The 26726-nt window shown below is 43.6% G+C and overlaps 1 protein-coding gene across 1 annotated transcript in view; it reads right to left on the bottom strand.

Moving 5' to 3' along the window:
- Window positions 1-24185, bottom strand: part of LOC308120227 (ryanodine receptor 3) — a 153843-nt gene extending 129658 nt beyond the window's left edge. Inside the window, exon 1 of the mRNA XM_080480701.1 lies at window positions 24069-24185. Within this exon, the coding sequence (XP_080336827.1) occupies window positions 24069-24116 (48 nt within the window). The 5' untranslated portion in view covers window positions 24117-24185. The remainder of the gene's footprint in view (window positions 1-24068) is intronic.
- Window positions 24186-26726: the final 2541 nt, after the last annotated feature.

Below are 26726 nucleotides of genomic sequence, written 5' to 3'. Positions count from 1 at the left end.
CTGGAGGCGCTGCAATAACTGTAAAGCTGGTAGTCACTAAATATCTCAGAGACACAAACAAGCTGCAGCGAGAGAGCGAGAGAGCGAGAGAGCGAGAGAGCGAGAGAATGAGAGAGAGGCTCGTTGGGTTGTTTGCGAGCTCTGTGAACCCGAGTGCAGCGGTCACTGAATTACTCCAGTATTTCATAAGTTGCTCCGATGCCTCCCGTAAGGCTTGTATTTCCGCTGCTTGCACTAGATTACACCCAGCACTCCGCGCAAAGGGCATCATCTCCGTCCATGTGAGATACCGGGCATGAATGTTTCAGGGAGTGAAACGCACTAATAAAAGGAAGAAAAATTTTATAATCTAAAAAGGAACTGTATGATTCAAAAAATGTCATTAAGGATCAATCAAACACACAGCATACCTCTCTCTCGACCTCCCCTACCCAAACCAGGGTCGGTTTCTAGTAAAAGTAAAAGCTTTAACATTGAAAGCTCGGTTGACACTATGTTCCCGGCAGCCCCGTTTGCCTGAAACGTAGTGCGCCGTGGGATTTTGGCCAATTTTTTCTTTGTATTCTAGTCTTGACAAGTTTCCTTGCGGTCTGTCGCGGCATCCGAGACGGACCGAGGGGGGAAAGTGGCTGCTGAGTCCCGAAGGCTCCAAGACGCAAGTATGTTCCTTCAAGGCCTGTCACGTTCTGGTGGTGACCCTTCACGTTTCTCGCGTTCTGAGGAAGGTCTTGCACATTTTTCACGTTCTTTTAGGGCTTTCTACGGATGAAACGTGGACGCCGGGCCATTTTGAAGCAGGTTGCAGAGAAGGAAGGCCAGAGTGCAACAGGTAGAAAGAAAGTGGGTGAGAAGGGCACGATCCATGTGGGTGTGCAAATGGTTATCAGAAGACAGAAGGCAAAAGCTGGGGCAGTACTCGAGATTTCTTATCAGGGAGCTCCGCACCGAACATGTCAAATCATTCAGGAACTATCTGAGGATGCCTCCAGAGCTCTTCAACGAGATCCTGGAAAAAGTAACGACAGCCGGAAAGGAAAACGCACAGGAACTGTCCCTGGTGCTGCAATCTGGGTTCAGCACCAATCTTTCGGTGACTGAAACGCCACTTGTTTTTTTTGCGCCGCCTGCTTGCCAACACAAATAATAATGAAGATTGATTCATTCCAGTACAGCGTCGGATTCTGCTGGAGGAATTCAATGATGAGCTCTTTCTCATCCTCCGAAAAGGAGGTGACAACCCTGGGGGCTGCCCTCCTCCTAGCAGGTTCTTCCACCTCTTGATTTCTTTTTCGGAGGCATAGCATGTAGAAGGTGTTCTGTTGTTGATTGCTCAGACTCGAATGAAACTTCCCTATCGGGCCCGACTTTTATATACTTCCTCCCAGACCGTGCGCGCCATTGCAGACCGGAGTAGAACGCAACGCGTCGGGTCCACAAACGTGAGGAAACGGCTACCATACAATAAAAGGCCTGTGAGAACCGTGACAAAATGCGGCGCGACGTGATAAAACGTGAAGCAACTGTGAAACAACCGTGATAGAACGTGCCCTAAACGTAACAAAACGTGAAAATACCGTGGGAATGCTGGGAAATACACAAGCTTCCGGTCCCACTACGGACCGCCTCCAAGTTCTATTACGGCCAATGACGTACTGCCACGTTTTGTTACGTTCATCCCGTTTTGCTACGGCCTACTAAGTTTCTCATCCGCACCGTGGCCACCGTGGCAAATCTTTTGACAGTTTAAAAACCTGCCACGTCACCCACGGCAATCACGACCTGTTACGTTTGCCCATCCCGTCCCCCTGCGTTGTCTCACGTCCATCCCGTTTTGTCCACGGTGGCCTGAAACGTGGTTGCCGTGGCTGCCGGGAACATAGTGTAAACCGAGCTGAACATGGAGACCAATGCGACTCTGGGACTGATTGAGGGGTATTTTTGATCAATTGGACCTTTACTGGTATTTTTTTTTTCAAGTATTCACTTTTGTTCATGTCAAAGTAGAATCCACTACATTGACTCTATTTCACTTATTCACAATCACAACTAACTGCTGAACACATCCACTATTTGATTTAACATTCAAATATTTTGATATGCTCTTTTGTACAGTTTGTATTTTAAGAGGAAACTACCATTGTATATGTTTTATTTGTAAATTAAGTACATTTCAAATAATGTCCCCGAGAACAGGTGTATAAAACAAGCTGGATTGCATCAGCATGAATCTATATTTAAACATTACAAAGCACTACCTAAAATCCGGAGAAAAGAAGTGACAAGTTAGTGTATAATATCTGAATATTTACAACTTGTTCAGTGACTAATGATCATTAATAAAGTCATAAAAAATAGATTTCAGTTAGTATTCTCCGATGATAGTCTCAGCAGGGTCACATGAATCATGTGCTGAGTCACAACGACACATTTCACACGGGACGTTTTCACTCTGTTCGTATACAGAGGTAAAATCAAATTCACTAGTGCAAGAAGGTGTGTAAATATCAAAGGGACTCCATAAAGATGAAGTCAATTACACCTGCCGTTAAGAGGAGATTGCTATGGCAAAGTATCTCCCATCAAAGTAAAGACTGGTGGTGATAAAATCCAAACTCTGCTTTCTGCTCTTTGAGGTCAGATTTGCTGTTTTCCTCTTGATCATGAGCCAAAGGATCTGGTGAACCAACAGCACATTGATCCGGGGGAGGCACCAAGCACCCCCCTCCCCCCTGGGGGGACTTGAAGGGTAGAACACACAAGCCAGAGGAGAAGAGACAAGGAAGAGAGGAAAGGAAAGGGAGGCAAAGGAGAGGAGGAGATGAAATGAGATGAGGAGAGGAGAGGAGAAACCAGAGGAGAGGTCATAGGGAAAGAGAGTAGGGAAAAAGGGAAATAAACAAAACTGAAGGAAGGAAGCAAGGAAGGAAGGAAGGAAGGAAGGAAGGAAGGAAGGAAGGAAGGAAGGAAGGAAGGAAGGAAGGAAGGAAGGAAGAAAGGAAGGAAGGACTCTTCCTTGGATAGAAGGAAATGACAATGGAATATGAAATGAAGGGATGGCAAAGGGAAGGTAATGAACAGAGGTAATAGACAGAAAGAAAGGAAAGGAAAGGAAAGGAAAGGAAAGGAAAGGAAAGGAAAGGAAAGGAAAGGAAAGGAAAGGAAAGAAGCCTGCAGAATATAAATGAAAACCCTTATTGCCTCCTGGAGCAAACAAAGCCATGTACAGCACCACACAGCAAACCCGGGCGCTTGCCTCCACTTGCCTTAGTCCCCATGTGACACCATGGAAACGTGTGGCAGGTAATGGCCGTCCATCACCACCAGAGGCCTGCGGCTAGTCAACAGGCCAGCGGCAGACTCATAGAACCCGGCTTACAGAGGCCAGCTCACACTGACCAGTTCACATAGACCAGCTCACACTGACCAGTTCACATAGGCGAGCTCACACTGACCAGTTCAGAGACCAGCTCACACTGACCAGTTCACATAGACCAGCTCACACTGACCAGTTCACATAGACCAGCTCACACTGACCAGTTCACATAGACGAGCTCACACTGACCAGTTCAGAGACCAGCTCACACTGACCAGTTCAGAGACCAGCTCACACTGAGAAGTTCAGAGACCAGCTCACACTGAGCAGTTCACAGAGACCGGCTCACATGGAGACTTTGTTCTGGACAGATTGATACAGCTGGTCGAACACTGCAGAACAAAATGCAGCTGGGCAGCGGTTAGACCCCCTACAAGTACACTCTGCTCACTCGCCTGTCTTATTTCACAGCAACACACACTCACACACACACACACACACACACACACACACACACACACACACACACACACACACACACACACACACACACACACACACACACACACACACACACACACACACACACACACACACACAAAGTGTAAGTACAGAAAAAGGCCAGGCCTTTCTAGGCCTGTTAGACTCTCCACGGCTGAAACATGAGAGGAGAGGAGAGGAGAGGAGAGGAGAGGAGAGGAGAGGAGAGGAGAGGAGAGGAGAGGAGAGGAGAGGAGAGGAGAGGAGAGGAGAGGACTGCAGTCTTTAATGACGCACTATAAAAAAAAAACATTGGAGATTCAGGAAAACCCTCATAGTCCTGTTACTGTACCAGGGGCAACTGCCTGAATCATCAGAATCTAAACCAGCTGCAGACCTGCTTCCTTGTTGTTGATCAAAAGGATTATATTAATGCTCTGATCACAAATTACAAGGCAATTTTATATAATCAAAGTAAATAGGTGAGAATCATGTACTTAGAGTTATAGAACAGGTCTGTGTATGCTCATTTGACTAAAAAAAACAATTAGGTCTTTGTAAAGTGATTTGAAACAATGCAATACGTTTTCTTATAATAGCATACCAGTGTCAGAAAACTTTACTTCAAATCACGTCTTCACTCAACCACCAAGCCTGATTCACATTGTGCCCGCAATTGTTACAGGCATGCTTGATCTCACTACAATGAACAGATTTTGATTGGAAACGGGGGAAAACGCAACTTTTCTCAAACGCCATGGTCGTAGTAAATAGTTGATCTGCACGAGTGAGTAGATGGACAGTAATAACAATGTTTGCCTCCAGAGTGTCATGACTCCCAGTCCATGTTCTCCTGGAACTTGGTAGTTTTAGAGTTCAGAGTCACCTGGAATAGCCCTCCAACTTCATCTTCAGTCCATACGAGCTTTCCGTGTTCTCGCCATTGTTAATGTTTATGCGTATATGTTTGGTTTCATTACAAATAACGTTTCAGAAAATACAAAAAACGATGCATTTTGACTTTGTTATTGTGTGAACAGGATCTTATATATTTGCGCGATAGATTCTTACAGATATTCTTAAATATTTCTTCTCATAAGTTAAAAGGTTGTCAAATGTCATCTGGCGCCCCCAACACACCCCCACCCCCAAGAGGAGATCCACTCCACTCTAGAACATTGTGGTGGAGAGTGAAGCTGGTTGACGGTTGGAGTGACTCACAGACATGTAATGCTCCCTCACTCTGCGGTGTGGCACTAGTAGAGATGGAAACTGAAGAGAGAGAGAGAGAGAGAGAGAGAGAGAGAGAGAGAGAGAGAGAGAGAGAGAGAGAGAGGAACTTTGAACCAGAGGAGTGAAGCTTTGTTCTCGTGACTCAGTGTGTGAATGGGAGCGCTAATGCTCATCTTGAGGCAAACTGCTGAACGTGCTGCCCTCGGTGCACAGAACCAGCGAGAGGGAAAGCGAGAGGGGGAGAGATTCAGGCAGGCAAGCGGAGCGAGCCGGGAACACAAAGACCTCGCACACACTCACACACATCATTAAAATACCCAGGCCATGGTGACACCATGAAATAATCTCCACATCCGCTAAAATGCTTGTCTCCCTTCAAAGGCCTCGCTAAAGAAAACAGCCTTGCAGCTCATTATTGAACACTTTCAGTGGTCACTCTCTGGCTGAAGGTGCATGCAGCTGCAGCCTGGACAGCACTGTGCTGCAGGCTGAAGAGAGTTAATGAATCCACATTCATTGTGGACCATTTGATTTAGTAAGACGCGGCACCAAGTGTCCTGAGTTGAACGCAAACAAGATGACACTTTCAGACTGCATGCATTTCAACTAAGAATAGCACAACGAGTGAAATCATGTGCAATTGGAGTATTCAAATTAAACCCGAATGTTTACACAAGAACAATCTGCTGGAAACAGTGATGTTTCCTTGTTTGTGGCAGTGGGTAAAAACAATAGTAACAGAAGAGATTCCTAAAAAAAAAAACTGCATGACCTAAATAGGGTATAACACTGAAATTCTCTTATAATAAAGTCAGCTACAGCTCCAAGGGTTCTCTTTCATGGCTAAATCCATGAAAATCCCCTACTTGTTACCAAAACAATGTCATAATTAAAACAAAACTCACAGCATGGTGGAAATCAAATGACCTGCTTTCATTCCAACTTTTCTCCATCACACCACACACCTCTCAACCGGAAGTTTTTCATCAATAAAAAAACATTTGCAGTCACTTCCTGGATAGACAGAGAAGCGCAAAGCCTGTGATGTCGCACAGCGAGCTACAATGTACGACATGAACCTAATAACTTTTGGCACAACATGAAGTTTGCTGTGTGCAGGACTGCGCGATGAAAATACAAGCTGCATCGAGGATGTATGTGATAGTGCAAGTATTAAACCTCATAAGCCTACACCACCCTTCCGCAAAAGACGCACTAAGGAAACATGAAGGGAGCCCTCGCCCTCGTGGCAGTTATGTGTTTGGAGAGAAATCCCCTAAAAAGTTTTTGTTTACATCCTACATACTTTTGCCATCGTAGCCGCAATGCATCTATTTGGTTTGTTGTTGCGCTGATCAGCCCGTCATTTCATACTGCATTTCTATTGGTTGGTTAGTTGAAGCAAGTTGCATGCTGCAGTGACACTGTGAGACGATCATCCCAAAATCTGGGACACTGTCAGAATTTTATCGTAGGCTGTCTTTGGCGGCACGACCATGACCACTTTTTTCTCTTGGTCACATCACGTGAAGTGTTCGTTCTTAGAGGTTTAAACAAGTAACAAGCCAGTTTTGACAAAATGAGCATAAAATACAAGTGCAAGGAGGAAAAGAAAAAGCTGTCATAAAGACGTGATACTCGAGTAAAGTACAGAAAAAAAAAAATCTATTCAATTAAAGTAACAAAGTATTTGCTACCTCTGATGTACACTGAACCAATAAAGGAAACATACCAGCACAGCAGAGGAAGATGATCTAATCTGATGTTCAATAGTCCCATCTATATTTGATGGTGTGTGTGTGTGTGTGTGTGTGTGTGTGTGTGTGTGTGTGTGTGTGTGTGTGTGTGTGTGTGTGTGTGTGTGTGTGTGTGTGTGTGTGTGTGTGTGTGTGTGTGTGTGTGTGTGTGTGTGTGTAGACCTGGTCTGTCTAATCACTGCCTGCAATCTAATTACCCCATCACTATACACTCACACTATACAGCTGTGAACAACAGCAGCCATATGGACCGAGGCAATCCATCTCATAGATTAGACAGGTACGGCCATCACAGTGAACCAAATAGCTGCAGGTTGAAAAATGGCCGCACCTTAAAAGGCACGCAGTGTTTGTGACTGCTGTTGGCTTTGCAATATAAGAGGACATCCTCCGGTGGAGATCGACTGAAGGTGCCGTGAGAAATTAGAGCTGCATCGGGTTATTTGAAGAGTTTATACAACATATAGATGAGGCTTGTAGGCAGATCAAACCCCTCGCAGCTGTGTCAGGACTAAAGGAACAAGCTATCAGGCTGGGGAGGGTTTAACTGCACCTTGTAGCACCGCTTCGCCTCCCTGGGGTGCATTCATCCCGCCGGGAATTGGGAGAGTTCCCAGTTGGGAAGGGCCCATTTCCCGCTTTACAGCGTTCACATGACAATAACAAACAAGCAGCAGTGCCGCCTCACTGATGCTGTGTGCGAGTCCACAGAAGAGACGAGCCGTTTTCACACGCATGAACCAAGAAAGAGGAATGAAATTCAGGTTTGGCTGTGTTCAAATGCCTTTCTCACTTCCTAGTTATCCATGAACGCACCAAAAATGTTTCTTGCTTCTGACTGCATGTTAGACTTCAATCTTGTAGCTATTTAAAGAAGAAAAGTTGCAACGTCTCCATATGTTTGCACTTACAATACAGTATAGAAGACTTGTTTTTGTTTTTTATATAAAAGAAAGTCACTTTCTCAAAAACAAGTCAAAGTTTTAGCTATTTTTTTACCATTGAAAAAAAAAATCTTTGTTGAAAGTACATTTCCAAAACAAACAAAGTTTATAAATGGACACAATAAAAAAAATAATAATAATAATTGTGTAAAGCCTTGTAGTCATAAAAATGGATTAAAACTGTTTTTTTAAAAAAGGTTTAAATATTAGACCCACATTTAAACATTTCTAGTGAAAACGCATCCATGAAGGCATCAGACCTCTTTCTTGCGTCTTGCTTTGTTGTTGCAATTTCGTTTCTAAAAAGTTTGAAAATGACATCCATTTACATGGGAAACAACAGAAACAATGAAAAAGATCCAGTTTTCATGTTGGGCAACTAGTGGGTGGTCTTTGTTTTTGCAATGAAACCACACACACATGGGCTCAGAGAATACTACGCTATAAAGATTAATAATTAACATCTACTGAGCGTGTGCAGAAGAACTATTTATTACAGCCGGGGCGCTCATGGGCAGTAGCAGCATTTCAGGAAAGTTGTGTCTTCACACGTTTCCATGGAGACGGGGTTGAAGTTAGGGGGGGCGACTGTGGCTCAGTCGGTAGAGCGGGTTGTTTGTCAAACCGGAAGGTTGCAAGTCTGATTCCACATGTCGAAGTGTCCTTGAGCATGACACTGAACCCCAAATTGCTCCCAATGGATGGAGTGAGCGCCTTGCATTGCAGGTGGGTGAACGGGTGAGTTTGATTGACGGTGTAAAGCGCTTTGGGATGGCTCAAGCTGTTGAAAGTGAAATCCATTTACCATTTCAAGCGTTTTCAAAAAGTCGAGTTTTCCCCCGTTTTCCAGCCTTTTCAAGAAGTTGCATTTTCAGTGGCTCGGAGCATCGTAGTAAAATGAGTAGTAGTAAATTAACGTTTCGCATTTTCACTTGAAAACGTTGTCATGTAGACGGGACCTCAGTCGAACCTGCAATTTATGACTCGAAAAGTACACCTAACACCTAAAAGATATGAATACTCTGTTACTTTGACCTCGAGTCCCCATCTTTGCCCCGGAAAACAAAAGGAACAAACTACTTTTACTCCCTCGTCCTCCACTCAATAAAGTGGCCTCGTTCACCGAGGGAGTGATGTCCTCTGTGGCCCAGCGCAGCATAAAGGGGAGAAAAAAAACAGGCTATTTCTACATTCTGACCAGTGAAGTGTTGTATTTTTAGGGGAAGAGCCTTCCCGGAGGTCCGAGGGGAAAGAGGAACAAAGTGCATTTGTAACTTTTCACAGTCTGGGGAGTCGAGCGTGATTTTTTTTATGGTTTTCTTGGCTCACTTTTTCTGCTGCGTGACGCCAGAGATACTCCCGTGTGGTGCTCGGAGAGAAATTACACTTTGCTTTCAGGTCGAGGAAGTGGAAGTTCTCTATGTGTGACCTAGAATGTCAAAGAAAGCTGTGATTGTGGCTTTTTCAGCAATTCCACATCCTGCGGGCAAAATGGATGTCTCCATCTTATTACTGCATGAAAAACTCAATTCATCACTTAGGATTATCATCACCCACTTGCCTCTGATAAGTGTGATACTGCAGCAAACACCTGATTAATGTAACTCAATGGAAACAGTATACTTTACACAAAGAGCTCAATTAGCGCCAAGAATGTTAATTCCTCTACCGAGAGGCTGCAGGGGACGTTAATGTCCTTAAGGAGCCGCAGTAACTGTGCTGAGGCTGCTGAGGAGTGTGAAAAATGCCATTAGATTTATTTATCGGGCTGCCATGAGACCTTGCACTAACAGAATTAGGATAAGCATGAGTTCACCAGCACTTCATTTGACTGAATCTTCGCCTGGTGATGCTTTATTGAAAAGCTTCGCCGACAGAGTGATTGGCAGGAGTTAGTGAGGATTGTGTGCATGAACTAAGAGGCCAAAAATCAGGACATCATAGAAATATTTACTGATGAATCATGTTGACAAATGAACACTAGGATGCTGCCAATTGATATTACATACGCGTTATGAAATGTTAATTAAACTTGTGGAGACTTTACACCTGTATAAATCAACCAAGCCGTCTGACCCAGCTGGTAAAATGCAGGATGCATCCTGAACAGTTTGACAAATTATACTAAATAATCCTTCTATAATCAAATAATCCACAGCATCAAGTTTAGCTATCGCACACGTTCCATGTCCATCTTAGGCAAGATGGAACTTCTGATATTAAAGCGAGAGACAAACTTTGTGCACAAATCCCACAACTCGTATGATGTGTCTCACACTAAGTGGTAATTTCTTATTGAAAGCTGGACTTCTTTGTGTTTTTCGCATCATAAGATATTATTGTCGAGGGCTGTCGGGATCCAGTGGCAATAAAAAACAGAACTCCTCTCCAGCGAGATTAAATCCATTTCAAATGTCTGTCCAAGTCTTCGTACATATGTACTTTTGTACTGTTATATTACATAATTGACAGTTTTATTTATTATGATAACTTCTCAGAAATGAACAATATGTCTATGCTGGGAAAAGGCATCCAGCTGACCTTCCTGAAGCTTTCAACCCCCCCGATAATCTAAACGGAGAATCCCCTAAAACATGGACAATTCACACATACACTGCATTTTTATCTGTTAGAAAAATGTAAATAATGTCACAGTCGATGTGTGATTATAAATGTTTTACTGTTACTGTTTTACATACTTCTTATTTATTGCTCATATTCTTTTGTCCCTCTTCTCTTTATTTAATGTCCACTGGCTGCTAGAACGATGCAAATTTCCCCATTGTGTAACAAATAATACAATATCTAATCTAATCTTGCAAAATAGAGGACTAAATCTTACAGATCTGTAAATATTACGAGCATCACACATTTTTTTATCTGAATGAAATATGATCCCAGTGTAAGATAAAAAAAAAAAAAGATCTCCTCTGTGGTTTCAGGCCTGACTTGAGTTGCGAGAAGCTGTGTCGGGGCCCCCGGCACACGAGGGGAGTTGATATTGAACTACAGGTGAAGCACCGGCGTGTCAAACTCGATTTGTTCGGGGACTGGAGACGATGCCCAGCTGCAGAGCTCTGGCATCAGAGCTAAAGCGCAGCTGAGACCCGGCGGAGGAGGAGAAAAGAAAGTGGATTAAAAAGATAGTCTGACTCGGCGGCAATTTCAGCACATGGTCGTGAGAGACGGGTCGGGGGTGGGTGTATGGGGGGGGGGGGGGACAGGTGGTGGACCAGAAGAAACGAGAAATCTCGCCTCGCCCGAGCCAAGAGTTGGAAGACAGACAATTCTTGTTCTGCATCAGGAATCAACCCGCAGCGCTCTGATTTGTCACACGTTTAAGAACGAGGCCGTGAAGAGTGCGGTGAGGGACTTTTGAAGTGTCAGCTCCTCGGCTGTGCATCCACAGTAACTCTTTTCTAAGCGGGTGGGGGCTGAGGGGGAAACAGAGCGGTGCTGCAGAAGGAATTTAAAAAAAGAAATAAAAAATCCCTCCACCACCTCTATGCATCTATTTCCTCACCTGCAGGGCTACACACAGTTATAAAAGTTGCCTCTCTACAGAAGCACTACAGAGTCTCCGAGGGAAGAGGAAGGGATGAAAAAGCGACAGTGTTGAAGCCGCACATTTGAAAGCGAAAGAGGCACAGATGAGCAGGAGGATTCTTGCTGCAGATGCACAAGCCTGCTGCACTGCTTGCTGGCATAGCAGGACAGTTTTTTTTTTTTTGGGGGGCGGGGGGGGGGGGGGGGGGGTTGTTTTTTTTTTTTTACAACTGGCACTGTTGACTCTGCAGCAACAAGCCCACAATAAAGAGGCTCGATGCCTCCTTGTCTGTGTGGCTGTGGTGCGACGTGGAGCCTGTTAAAGACGAATGAATCTTTTATGAGTCGATATCAGATGAAAAGGCTGAGATTTTTGGGGGTTGGGGAACAACTCCGGATTATCTAGATGCAGCAATTGTCTTCACACCTCTGAGTGAAGATCCCGCAAATTTGCGCAATTCGCCGTGTCAATAAGATGCATCGCTGACGTGCAGCGGGGGCGAGTTTATCACAAAATCCAGCAGAGGTAGTCAAGGATTGCTTAAAAATGTCAGTAAATGCAAGGAAGGTCTCAACTCTCCCATATAAATCGAGCCCCGGCGGCAGCAGATTGCAGCAGTAAACACTCGTCGGAATGGCTTATTAGAGGCACAGTGGGGGGACAGAACGTTGGACATAATTGCAGCAGATACCAAAGCTGCTTGACGTAGGAGGAGGATGATTCACAAAGTACTCTGAGTTTTAATGACTTTCCCTGATGGTAAATCCCTGGCATTTGTTTCTGCGCTATAGTATCAGTTGCACAGGTCGGAAAAAGCCCCTTGGAATATCTTCACAAAGCCGCCGAACTTGTGCCTCCTCGCTGAACAGTGTTTGATCACGGCCACAGATTCAGATTGACATCTGCTTTATCTCACAAAAACCAAGAAAAAAAAAAAAAAAAGTTTGAAACGAGCCAAACTTTCTCCTGCCAGATGGATTTTGGTGTCGTCTCCGCTGCTAATTAGAACCGACGGGGCGATTGTTGGGTTTGTTTTGGGGAAAACGGCAGTAAACAGTGACACCTTGCAGGAGGATATAATTGATGCAGTGCAGCATGTCTCGCTGTGTAGTGACTCAAATTGTTGAATGAGTGAGAAAACAAAGCTAAAACCGAGAAAGCCTGACAACGCTGAAAAGATTCACTCACATAAAAAAAAAAAAAACCTGCCAACCACATCCCCGCTTATGAATAAGACATCGCTCTGCCTCTCCAGCACCTATTTGTTTTCTTGACATGATGTAGAAACTTGCTGCATTGTTAAAGGGAACATTTAGACTATTTCAAGAAGGGTCGTTTGAAAACGTTGACGAACACGCTACCACAGTAGAAAGGAGGCCGCAAACAGAGATATGGATAATATCTAATAAATAACAGTAACCAAATAACCCATTACAACTTTAAGTCTGAATGACAATATTGGCTTTATCAAGCAAAAAAAAGATCAAATCTACAATTATATGTTGTTTTTTCAGAGCCTGGCGCACTAATATTACAAAAAACTGTGAATTCTACGATAAAGTTTCTATTTTACATCGGTTAGTTTGTGTTGTATAGTGAGACTTTAGTTTGTCTGACATGTGATCATGATACAGTTTGCTGAGTGGGCATTGACCCAGTAAATTCCACTTCCTGTCTCCACAGTGCTGTAATTTGAAGTAGAGCCTTGTTTTAAAGCCACACGAAGCGGCGAATGCATTCTGGGTACTCGATTAAAAGTCCGAGTGAAAACGCAAAACAGAAGGTCACTGTAAAAAACAATCCAACTTCATTGTCTGTCCATTCGAATGTCAGTGTGCTTGCTATAATTAATCTTTAAAGCGGATTGTTTTCTGCGCATGTGTGTGTGGGTTTCATTACAAAAACAAACAACAGTACCAACTAGTGGCCCGACATGAAAACTACGTCTTTTTCAAAACGTTGCCGTTTTAAACACAAAACTTTATCATAAAGTAGCTGAACATATTTGAAAATATCAGGATATTGATGTGATTTCCAATATATCCAAACAACTTTTTTTAAATGTTCTTGATTTTGTGCTTCATGCTTCTGCCCTGTGGTGACCAGTGTGAAATAGTTAGGGCTGTTAATCAATCAAAAAAAAAGTTAAATATACAATTACGCATTGTTTGCGAATGAACCGCAATCAAGAGGTACTTGCTTGCAATTTGTTTAAATCTCCCACTTTGAATTTGCAGAGAATGAATGCTCAGTGCATGGAACCATAATTGATTGCAGTTTATTCAGTCAGTCTTTTGTATACGGCGCATGTTGGTATTGCAATAAATGTGAGATATTTTACCAAGCCCTACTCCAAACTGCCACTTTATTAAAGTAAACCATTGATACAAAAAGTAGCCAAGCTGGTAACTTTCTTCTACTTAATCAGTCTGTTCCCCCCACAGGACCTGAGTAAAGTCCACATTTCACATCAAATATTACCAGGATAAGAGCGTGAACATTGACTATTACACGGTCGCTACAGAACGATCAGGATGTCATGAACTTAAAGCACCTTTCCCAGATGCACTCAGAAATGCTCCATTATAGAGTGTGAACATACGGCACGGTTAAATGCAATTCATCAAAATGCGCTAAAGTCCCGGGCTTAGCCGAAATACATTTTGTTGTTAGTTTTTCCAAAGCGAACAATCAACAGAGGAGCTGCACAGACTTTCTCATTCACAGTTGTAAGTCCTACACCTCAAACTCAATTAGTCTTTGAATAAATATATACTATGAATAAACACACCTGAACAGGGTCAAACTGAGATTCTTTTCCCATGATTGAATTTGGGGTTTTGGGAAATTTGACGTCACCAAAGCAGTTTTGCTGAAGCTGATCAATTAATGAGAAATTTATCATATTTTCGTTGCACTCGCCTACAAATATGACACTCTTTCTTAATACTTCAGTGAAAACTACAAAGCTTTATGGTGAGGTTTATAATGATACTTAATTCTACCCCCTTCATGGTTAATATGTGTGATGATCAGCTGGTTTGTCGCTTTTCTGGAATATTTCTGGACCTTGAAGGGGCGCACTAATAACACTGTTGACAAAGTCACACTGTTGGTTGTTCTAGCTTCCCGGTTTCAGCTGCATTAAAACCTCAGTTTATTTAATGCCATTCAGTTGCTAAAAACATCGCAACGACTGGAATCAAAAATAAGCTTAATTAGAAGTTAACTCAGCGCTCTTTTCAACTAATGCGGTCTCGCTTTGTTATTCTTTTAAATTGAGACTCTCAGTTTCAAATAACCTAATTTAAAAAAAAAAAGAAAATTGAATAATATTTGTGTGGACAAAAGCACAAAACCAAGACGCCATTAAATCATTGCGGAGAGCACAGATTTTCCTCTAATAGACTAATGGGTGGCTCCAGCTTTTTGGACCAAAGCGGAGCAGGAAGGACGCTCTTGTATATGTGAGCCAGCATTGTCTGCCAAGAGGCGAGCGGCGAAGAGGAGCAGCGACGCAGACGGGAGACGAGAGATGAGAGACGGCCCCGCGAGCTGTGGAGGAGGCAGCAGCTCACGACGGGCTAACAGTGGCTGGAGGTGCTGAAGCTCCAGGGGCAAGGATACACGTTTCCTTATGGTGCGGAAGGCGCTGGAGGTTTGTACTGCAGAGCATTGTTGTTGATCCGAGGCATGGATATCACGGCCAAAAGCAGAGAATCTGAAAACCAACCGGCCAATGATGCCCTTCTATCACTGATTTCTGAGAAGATAAAAAGGAAAAATCTTTTTGTTTTGGAATAAATTTTATCTTTTGCACTCCGGTCTTCTTTTCCAAAGTTCAAACTTTTACTGAACGACAACAAGTACGAATCAAACATGTTTGTGACACACAGAAACGCTGAAAACAATATATGGTCATCATGAGTCGTTGATGAGCGCTGCTGGTTGTTTTGATAATGAAACCACACAACTATAAAGCTACTAAGTCCCCGGAGAATATGGACTGGGAGTTATGACGCTCTGGATGCAAACATTATTGTCCATCTACTCACACGTGCAGGGGAACTATTTTCTATGGGCATGGTGCGCATGCACAGTGGCAGAATTTCAAAACAGTGGTGTTTTCCCCCCGTTTCCAGGAAGGCGGCGAGTCAGAGCCATTTTCAAAATGTTGCGTTCTCAGTGGCTCTGAGCACTGTTGTTGTGTAAACAGACCCCTAAAATGCAGATATTCTTTCAACTATCTGCTCCAACAAACACCAAGTGCCGATACCGTCATGAGGTGGTCATCACACAACATGGTAACCAGTAGATCCAGGACACCTCTTTCAACACAGACCCACAATAGTAACAGCATAAATCTGATCATTAATTTTTTGCAAAAACCTTCAATCAATTGTGACATGAGGACAAACCTGCTCTGTATGTCGATGTTATTATTGACAATGTTTCCTTCGATGGCAGGCGATCTACTGGAGCTCCCTTCACGATGTTTCGGTCGACCACCATCAACATAACGGGTGTTAAAGGACGTAGACATCCTGTGCTCTCAAGGAAAAAAAAAAGATTTGCCCACATTAATACGAAGTGAAATGCTGCAGGATTTAAAATTTAGCTTTTTTGTGAGAAATTTTGAGGTTTATCATAATAGATTTGGTCAAAAATTGCAAAAGTTTTTATGTAAATCCAAGAAGAAACTTTTGATTTATTAGTATTTTTAAGTTATTATGCAAAACATTTATTAATCCGACACTGCTGTAATGGAAAATAATGTTGCAGTGAAATGTTCCAAACAAATACATCCATGGTGTATCAGTCAGAATTGTGTTATCAAGGTTTTTTTGATACTGAAACTCAAAAGATAAGCAGCAGATGTGCTGGAGGTCTTCAACCGGAGAGAAAGGATCTTCTATAGAAGGACGCTTCCTATGCTGCCTCATTAAATATTCATTCTCCGAAAGAGCCGATCAATCAGGCCTGCTTACTGCATGCCACTGACATTACTGAGGAAATTTCTTCATTTGGTGGCTCGATCAATAGCTCATTACAGCAGCTTTACACCGGGCAGGCCTGCTGGCTTAATTCCCTCCACATCACCTCACAGACCTATCTGATCTGTCCATCTTCATCGCGCAGCACAGACAAACAGCCTTCTGCTGGACAACACTTCCCTTCTAAAACGTACACCAACTTACTTTTTGTGTAAGTTGAGTTTCTCGAAGCGCAACACTGAGAACAGCGGGAGGGTTTGAGGGTGAAGCTAATGACAGATATATCAATACTGCTGGAGAGCTGCGAGTAAATGTTCAAGGACAGCCTCCCCCAAAAAAATATCTATGTCAGGAGAGTCAAACTGATTCTACTTCATGTACCACGTACACCAGTTTGATCACAATGGAGCCAGAGCAACAAAAATGTAGCATAATACTCTAGAAATAATGACAACTGGGAATGTTAAGAGTTAATGCATTTTAAAGCTTAGGTTCATGGTATTGCTTTGATGCTAATACTAATTAGCTTGCAGTATTAACTAGTTATTAATAGTATTAACAGTAACTTTGACTGCGGTGTCACTGTTGCAGTTCTGGCTCCAGTTACATGGAAACGGCAGAAACGCTGAAGACGATGCAGTTAGCACGCCAGATTGTTGGTTGTTTATGTAATGAAAACAGAAACACATACACTATAAACATGAACAAAGGGAGTACTGGTTTAGTCACGTTTGTGCCAACCAGTCCTCTTTTTGGTGAATAGATACAGTGCAACCTGCACCCCCAGATTAAGGCTTGAACATTCATTTCGGAATCTCAAAACTACAACTTCACACAAAAATTCCTCGACCTTAAGTGCACATTTTCACATTTTTGTGATTAAATATCTTGAGCCGAGTTGGATGAGTCAATGGCATATATACACTTAGCCGATTACAATAACTGTGTCGCAGTCACTGCTGTTTCCTCCTGCTGCCTCCTTGAGTGACTCAAAACACCACCTTGTGGTGGAAACTTGCACTGTAAGGCTCAACGGTTAGGGGCAACTTAGATAACTTGCTGACTTTTGTTGGCATACCAGCGGTACGTCACAAAATTTAGGACATGACTGTTAAGGGTACAGTCGCACTTTGTGAGATCACACTGAGCCTACTGAGGCTTATGTATTTGACATCCCTCACCGTTACAGAGCCTTAATGCATGCAACATTACATATAAAGCAAATCGGAGATGAGACTGTTGTGAATAACACTCCACAAAAAACTGAATGTCAGAAACAGCTAAATATAGATGTGGAAAGTCAGGCTTTCACACTCAGCATCAGTTCTCCGCACCTTCCCGGCAAATGGAACAGCTGGCAAAAACATATGCCGCAAACACAAGGCGAGGAAACATACCCTGTGACAGTTTGCATCCAGAGAAGGAAGATTTTCCTGGAATCACGCGCTCACAAAAGCTATTTCAGTTCGAATCTCGGCTCTGGAATCGGCACCATTATGCGCAAGATGCCTTTGGGTTGCTAATGAATCCGAGCTATTACTTTTTTTAATTCAACCATGAAATGACAGCAGACCTCATCATAATAACATTAAAGCTCCTCTTCTTAGTGTCAAGTAGAATGCAATGATGTGCTGAGCCGAACTTCTCATCCGTGGGAATAATTTCATGCTGATCTCTAATAATTATACACAGGGCAAGTGACACAGCAACAAGGAAGAGCCAGATACAAAGTGGGGCGGGTGTACTTGTAGCCGCTAAGTTCTGCACAAACAGGAGCGAACTGGGATATAAGTGTCCTACACCGAAATAAGTTGGCCTTAACAGAAGGAGCCTGCATGCAGATCTGCAGGCTGCAGATGAAGGGCACCTTTGGTTGTCTTCAGGTCACAACGAGGAGCGGTAAGATAATGCCTCCTCCCTGGAGAGGATCTCTCATATCGTTATCTCAGATTGCAGGAAACATCCTCCAGAAAACATGTCAATACCAAACAAAGCCACAGTCATCTGCGAGGGATGCGATTGACGGGGGAAAGGAGAGAGACCAAAGCAAAAAGTAAAGGAGCAGTGAGATACGTTGGGATGGAAGCGGGCCCGACCCCCAGTCTGTAGTCTAGTTCTAAAGTTGATATTGGTAGTTTTATAGTCCAGATTCTCCTCTAATAGCATCAAATTCATCATCTGTCCATACAAACTCTCGATTGTGTTAAAAGTTTTTGGCGCGTTGTTCTCTGTGCGCATGTATGATCATCCCAAAAACAAACAACAGCGCCCAACCGTGGCCCGGCAAACTAACTACATGATGGCCAGTGTGTCTGCGGCTGTCCTGTCAACGCGAAATTTTTCTTTCACGGGGGAAGTGGAACTTGGAACGATGCAGACAGGGCCTAAATTTCCTGCTTATTTCCTGCTGACCCATTTAAAACAAACACAGTGTGGCCGAAACAACAGCAGATCTACTGACTGCTTATTTACTTGATTCACATTTTTCTTTTAATTTATTTCAGTTTTTTTCTTGACTGCTTTTTTTCCTCCCCTTCCCTTTTTGGTGTTATTTTATTTTTTGATTTATTTATTTCAATACAAAGAGCTGTGGTTCCTGTTTCCTGAGTCATTAGTTTTTCTCATCTCCAACAATAACTGCCCTTATAGGTTTGGTTTAGTCGTCTCGGTTTGCGTCGATGCCGCTGGGCTCCTCCGGGCAGCTTTCTATGAGACTGACAAAACATCGAGTCCTTCAGTTGCTCCTGTCATCCTCTCTATTGACATCAAACATCTGTGAGTGGGGAGGACGAGAGCTCCGACGCTGAGGAAGAGTGGCGCGAGTGAAATTAAAAAATGTATCGCCAATTACAGTCTTGGATATTTTTCTTTAGAAGTGGCTCGTTTGGGCTCATTGCATCACTTCTCCTGCGTTGCTGCATCGACAGTCATCGCCTGGATGCAAAGTGAGGCCTGTGCCTTCACACAAACAAGCCCAGCGCCGCCAGAGTGCATTAGTCACAGACCTAGTCTGGCCTTTTCAAAGTCGCTACTCCCACTCAAACTGCTAATAGATCCCCAGAATTTGATATTTGCCCGGCAGGGATCCTCGCCTCAGAGGAGCTGTGAGCGCGTGAGCTTGAGCGTGGAGGAGAGCGTCGCACGCTGCACCTTGTATTCCCTAATAAGTGGCCCTCTGTCTGGACGACTTCAAGAATTACCACAAAAGAAGAAGACTGAGACAAGAGGAGAAGTTGCTTTCCTTTCCTGCTTTCCTGCTCTAATGACACAACAAGCAGTAGGCAAGCAATCCATTTCGAAAACCACCCTTGCATAATGAGCAGCCTGAGCAATGTAACTCGAAGCTGATATTTTATTCACTATACTTCTTATTATGAAGCTGCTGCTGATGGAATTGGTGCATCTGAGGACATGTGCAAACAGGACGAAGAAAGTACTTGTCGAATATGCAGCCTTATTAAACTCTCCGCGCGGCCCCCTTTTGCCCCCTTCTGACATTAAACAGCAGTTTGTGGGGGAAGCTTCTCGCCGAGTCTCCCAGCTCACAATCAGCACCCGTTCCTCTTCCTGTAACATCAAATTACCCATAGCTGAGATATCCCCACTCGTTTCCTCTCCTTTCCTCCCACTGAGTTGGCTTTATAGCAGTCCGGCAGGGGTAATTTCTGCCACCACTCCAGGGAAATTACTTTGTGTTGTTAGAGAAAAGGCAGTTTGTGAACTGCTTTATCAAGCTCCTCCACGCCACTAACGCAACATTCAGACCCCAGCAGGAAAGACAGCCTCTACGCATCCGCACGCAAAGTAATGGCAAGGCTGTGCATGCGGGTTTGAATAGGCACGTGTACACGAGGTGTGATGGGAGGGATGAGGGGGGATCGAACCTCCTCCGACTCTCTGGTCACAGCGACGATTGAAGCTTTGCAACAGAAGACCACCACACTAATAACATCAGATGAGTGTCAGACACAATCCAGTCCAGGGGCCACATAGAGCCAAGGTTCATCTTCAGTGGGACCGACCAGTCATATAGTGACAAAATAATCTTTGAATTTAAACTTTTTTGTGGCGGAGCGGAGTATGCGTGATGAAAATGTCTGTATTTTTGCAAAACCTAACAGTTACAATGGAAAGTTACTCCAATCTCAACATTAAACCAAATTTAATGAAACTTTCTGGTGCAAAACACAATGAAATGTTAAAAAAAAAACTTATCCTATAACTGTTGCAATATGTACGTTTTGGTTTTTTAAAATCAATGTCTTTTTTCAGGCTGTTTTGGCCCACGGGCCATACGTTTGACACACCTCAGATAAACATATTCTCACATACAAGTACTGTAGGATGTATATAGCAAAATCTGGAAATGTTGTATTAGAATAGCTGGGATCCAACAATATAAAAACTTTTTTTTTAAGGTTTTCCCTTGAAGGTGGAAGTAGCTCGGTTCCTATTTACTGTATAATCCTGCAAATATCAAAATGTGTCTATTAATTAAAAACTATTAGTTTTACTGTCTAGTTTCTTATGTGTCTTTACACTGTCAGCTCAGAGAAGCTTCCGCCAAAATAAAAGAAGAGAACAGAATCGAAGTGCTTTATTAATCCAAGAGGGAAATTATTTAACCAATAGATGTGGTTGCCATGCAAGGCACTCTATCTCTCCAGTGGCAGCAGTTTGGAGTTCAGTGTCTTGCTCAAGGACATTGACATATAGACATTGGGAGATTGGGAATCGAACCTGCAACCGTCCGATTGAGAGTCAACCATTCTACCATAGATAGATATATCTTAATAGCTTTAAACTCTTATTTTTTTTCTCTTTTTTTTATCATGCTTTAGCATGCTTGGAAAAGAAACAGCACACCCCCTGCCTTCATTTGGTTTACTCACAGAACGTACTGTACTCTGCCGATGTGCATCTCAATGAGAATGCATTCCTGCAGGAATGATTGTAGTCATGCACTATGGATGCATGTGTGTCTTGGTACATGAGTGTGTCGTGCGCATGCATGCCGGAGCGTATATCTGCTCCGCGCTCCTACACTGAGTACTTCAGCTGTGTCTTCGCTTGGGCTGATGAATAATTTCTGCACTGTGCTCTGCTGTGGCACGTCTGGCGCAGCCTGACTGCACCACACAGCTAGTGCTCTGCATTTGCATTCAACACACACACACACACACACACACACATACACGTACGTACACACGCACACACACACTTTTACACTCATGAACAACAAGCTCCTCCATCCCAGACTCCTCCATCGTGCCTGTCAGCTGCTTCCCTGTGTGGAGGGATGCAACAAGCTGCTAAGCTCCCCCCTCTTTTTTTTTTTCTTTTATAAGCAAGAGCAATTCCCTGTTAGTCAATGTCATCTCACTTCTTCTTCCAGGGGTTACAGGAGAAAATTATGTTCAACAAATTGAACAAAATCCCATCACACAAGCGAGTTCCACTAAATCTGCAACTTCCACGGAGGACTGTCTGTGAAAGTCTTGACTTCTGGATCGGTGGCATTTAGGTCCGAGGCCAGAAACGCTGCTGAAATGTCAGCTCTCTTTTGAAGTGGCAGCCATGCTGATGCGGTGACCTCTGCGTGTTGTGGTTTGAAAGGTTGGAGGGGCAGGAGGTATCAGCTTTCTCCCAGTGAAAGGAGGAAACTCATTGCACAGGATTTAGATTCCATTGCATGTTTACTTACCTCGTGTAAGAATGGCACATAATTGTAGGATTTCTCGAGCGCAATGGTGTAATAGATTACTAAGGCTGTTGATTAACAGTAGTTGCTTTCCATCTTCATGACTATATAGTTTAGAGCCTGACTAATTAATCTGACCGTCAATTTAATTGGCCGATTATAGCCATTGTCAGAATAATTGATAATCGACCAAAAGTGTAGATTGACGATGACGTTCACACTTATTTTTCACAAATAAAATGCAGGGAATATGATGTTTTATGACGTCCTTGTCCTACATAACCAGTAGAGGATGCCCTGACTCCGTTCGTGTCACCCGACAGCAGACTGAAGTCATGAAGAGTGAAAGGTCGACGGCATAATTTACTGAACCGAGCGGTTTCCCTCAGTGGTAAATAAACAGCAACTCTATAAGTTTCCTATTTCCCATGAAGTGCCTCGTTGTGTCATCGACGCATATCGTGACTGATATGTTAGTAAGCTAAAGTTAGGATAGCCTGGTTTAAATAAACACGCCTTTAAAGTGTCGCCAGGTTTGAAAGCCGGTATGTCAGCCAACTAACAGTAACATGACGTGGCGGCAGGTGTAGCGTTCAGGATGGTTTTATCCAGAAAAGTACCAGAGGCTTGAAACCTTGACTGGCGATGTAAAGAAGTAGAACTGTTTACAGACATAGAGGACGGGAGGCAAGCTTTTCTTTTTTTCCTTTCTTTCTTTTTTATCAGCTCGTTCTCCATCAATGCTTTTATCGCTGCTGCCAAATTGACCGGACGTCACCTTTTTTGATGTGACACGTTGACGCACTGCCTTATTAATCAACGTACTTACGTAATTATTGAGTCGACGTCGACATCCGTGCATTAAAAAATCTAATCGGCCAATATATCGGAATTTTGTATTTTTCAATAATGGAGTCGACCCTAAAACAAAAAATATCCATATCGGTTGGGCCCTAATATAGTTTAAATTGTTTGAGATCCCCTGTTCATCCTGTGATTTCAACTCACAACGGTCAACTTGTTTGCACTCCAAATTTCCACAATCCCCCTATAAAACCTCTCGATTTTAGAATCTGGAGAGACATTAGCAACAGAATAATGATTTGGGCTGCTTCAATTTACATAAAAAACAAGAACCTCCCTGCTGGGTTTTGCCTCAAAGTGCAGCAGGGTGTGCATCTGGGAGTCGCTTAATAAAGGGAAGCCACCAGCAGCAGCAGCAGTGCCAGTGAAATGTGCAACCAAACACCTCCTACTGTCTCGGGGTCTTTCTGGAAGACCTCCAGCGCGCCGCTCCTTCATCTGCCCGAGACGAGTGTGCCTTTCCAGACACTCGAGGCAGAGAGGAGCAGATCATGCCATCATCTATCTCTGTCAGCTGCAGAAAGTCCCCCCCACCCCCCCTCCCGTGCTTGAATGTAAATATCTGCACTGTAGCGACAGTCGATAAGAGCAAGTGCATGTTTAATAAAGAAAAAAAGAAAATTCTTGGTGTCCAACAAGTAAGAGTGCTCCAGTGCTGTGGAGAATGTGGATTTCCATAGACCTTTGCTGCTGCACAGGAACCCTGGGGCGACTGTCTGGACAGGCGGCTACAACACTTGAATACATTTCAGAGCGTGCACATCACCTCATGACTCGCGTTCCCCTCACAGACACTCCACAAATCCTCAATCACACGTTCACCCACATGGATTCCTGCCTGCAAAATAGGTTAAACACCACTGCTTGCACAGTCGCATTTGTGGACGGAGTCCGACTGAATTCGCACGCTGAGGCAAGTTGTAAAACGCTTGCTGTCAACTTCTTGAGACGGCGACTGCAGGAGAGACAATAGCTGTCAGGGAGCGATGCGCAAAACAATGGGGCACTATCACCGCCTGTGTGATCTGCAAGCAGGCTGATCACAGGCTGGGATAACATCTGTCAGCAGGGCAAAAGTGGTCGACAGAAAGCACCTCACACACCAGGCACCATGCAGACAGAGAGAGAGAGAGAGAGAGAGAGAGAGAGAGAGAGAGAGAGAGAGAGAGAGAGAGAGAGAGAGCGAGAGAGAGAGAGAAGAGTTCACATAGCGGCGCTGCGCTTCATGTACTCACAGTCCTGAGGAACTGGATTTCATCCTCTCCTTCTCCACCTTCAGCCATGGCTGCGAAGGAGCCCGTTCAGACTCCGCTGGCTCCTCTCCACTGTCGTTATTAGCATAGAGCTCAATCCAGAGAGAGAGAGCGAGAGAGAGAGAGAGAGAGAGAGAGAGAGAGAGAGAGAGAGAGAGAGAGAGAGAGACTACCGCAGCATGTGTCACTCAAGCCGCTGCGCTCACGCCCCGCTCGCCGCCTGGAGAAGGATGAGGAAGAGGAAGAGGAAGAGGAAGAGGAGGAGGAGGAGGAGGAGGAGGAGGAGGAGGAGGAGGAGGAGGAGGAGGAGGAGGAGTGTGTGTCAGCAGCAGCAGCAGCGTTGGGCTGGAGCAGAGTGAGGAGGGGGGAGGGTGGGGGTTGAAGCCGGGAGAAGCCGAGTCCTGTACGCAGGATAAAGAAGCGGGGTCTTTATCTTCCACGTCACCGGTTATTAACGCGGCTGCGGACGCGCGAATATTCAAACGATCCGCGCGTCGCACGCGGCTCTGCAGAGACGGTTTCCTGCCTCCTTCCCTCCCCGGAGTCTGTCTGAATCCCTACGAGCCGTCAATCCCCACGCAACACCCGAGATCCGAGCAGCACGCCGACAGGAAGCGGCTGGTCTGTGGCGCGGCGCGGTGCTCAGATCAGCACCATGGACAGAGACCCACCGAGGACACACACACACACACACACACACACACACAGTCAATAACACACACAGTAACATACACATACTCACACAGAAACACAATGTAACACACACACACACACACACACACACACACAGTCACAAAAGTCACTTTTCAACCACGTTATCAACAATAATGTTTTGACTTCCTGATCCCAGTTAACCTGTGTTACTATATTACTAAGAGAAGTGGCCTGCTGCAGTGGTGAAGTGGTTTGCTCTGGGAACCACACCCGTAACCTGTCAGCACTGGGACTCCTGCGTACACAAGTTGGCTTCTTTAAAGTCTAGGCCACCACCGCACACCAGCATGTTAAGACATCACAATCAAAGAGCCAGACGTCTCACATTCACATCTGTCACATGCATGTTTCTGAACAAAACCTCACACGAAAAAGGACAGCCCGGACTCGAACCCAAAACATCCACTTCCATGGTGTAAATTGTTAATACAAATACACACTTACATACTTACAAAAACAAAAAAATCCTAAAAGTACAATCAAAATATCTACTTTATTACAGTAATGTGAGTATTTCCCGGATTGATTCTATGTGAAGTTTGCATGCTTGGGTTTTCTCCAGACACACGTCATATAAAGGTGTTTAAAGTCTCTGCATTCCCTGAGTGCCTTTACCCTATTGTTAGCCAGGAAGTTTGATAAGACAGTATCAAACATGCATGGAAATCCCCTGGATGACTGAGCACATTGAAGTGCAGATAATGTGTTATCGCCACTGCTGGAGACATTTCCAACATCCCTTCAACGCTGACGTCAAGAGTGTGCTGTCAAGGCACCAAGTAGGAAAAAAAAGCTAATGAATTCTGGATAATAAATTGGAATCTAGCACATTTCTGTGTCCTTTACTTCATAAATGGAACTTATTATGTGACCACACTGGTAATGCATTGCACGTGTCTTTAACTATTTAAAACATTTTGATTTGGAGGACTCACCATTGATTTATTTGTCAAAGGAGATTAAACTCAGTAAAATATTAATAGATGCAAAAGACTTTTTTTTTTTATCTTGCGTGAGAAGATTAATCAATCTGTTCTAACTACTATTTATCCAAAGATGGCCCACATTGCCCAAAGCCTCATAAAACCTAATGTTCTAATCATGGTGCGATGCTGCCCCCTATCGTCAGCTCAGTGAATTGCTGATCTCTCCCAACACGGATTTTAATCACAATCCGTAATCAATCATTATTTATCTACACTGTCAGTTATATAAGGAGCATCAATTAAAAACAGAGGCGCAAAAATGATTAAAAATCTAATATGAAGTGGAGGGTTGCATTGCACCCACCATAGATCTTTAACAGAATCCATAATACTTTTATTTTCGCTAAATGCTTTCTTTCACAGCAACACAGATTATATTCCATGTACTAAATATCACCTGATGGGAGAGCGTGACTGATTTTATCTTGCAACTCATTAAAAAAAAAAATCTAGGATGAAACTGTGTATTTCAAATTGAAAACTTCTACCTCAAAATAGATCAATTTTATTATTCAAGCAGTTTTCCTAGTGTGAGCTTTTAGTTGAATACTGCACATACATTCTTCTAATGAAATATAATTATAAGCTGTTGGGTGGTGTATTTATTTTTTGAATCTCATCTTAAGCTTGAATGAGTTTCCCTTTCATTCATTTCCCCTCATTGTTCCTAAGGTTAGAGTTTTACTAAGTATTTACTTTTATGGATATTGTTTAAGATTTTTGTTTGTGTCATCATTTCCTGTCATGTTCATCTACTCATGTTTCTCTTGTATTTCATGTTGTTCAGGTCTTCATTGTTAGTTTCTATCTAGTTTCATGTGTCCTGCTCGTGTTCAGTTCAGTGTCTATTTGTTGGCGTCCTCGTGTCTTTGTGTTTGTTTTTTTTATTATCGCTGATTATCATCAACTGCCTCATTTCTCTGTGTGCATACGGACCTCC

Source organism: Lipophrys pholis (assembly GCF_963383615.2).
Source record: "Lipophrys pholis genome assembly, chromosome: 14".
NCBI lineage: Eukaryota > Metazoa > Chordata > Actinopteri > Blenniiformes > Blenniidae > Lipophrys > Lipophrys pholis.
Note: the sequence above shows the minus strand (reverse complement) of the source record. Positions and strands in the feature narration are given on the sequence as shown.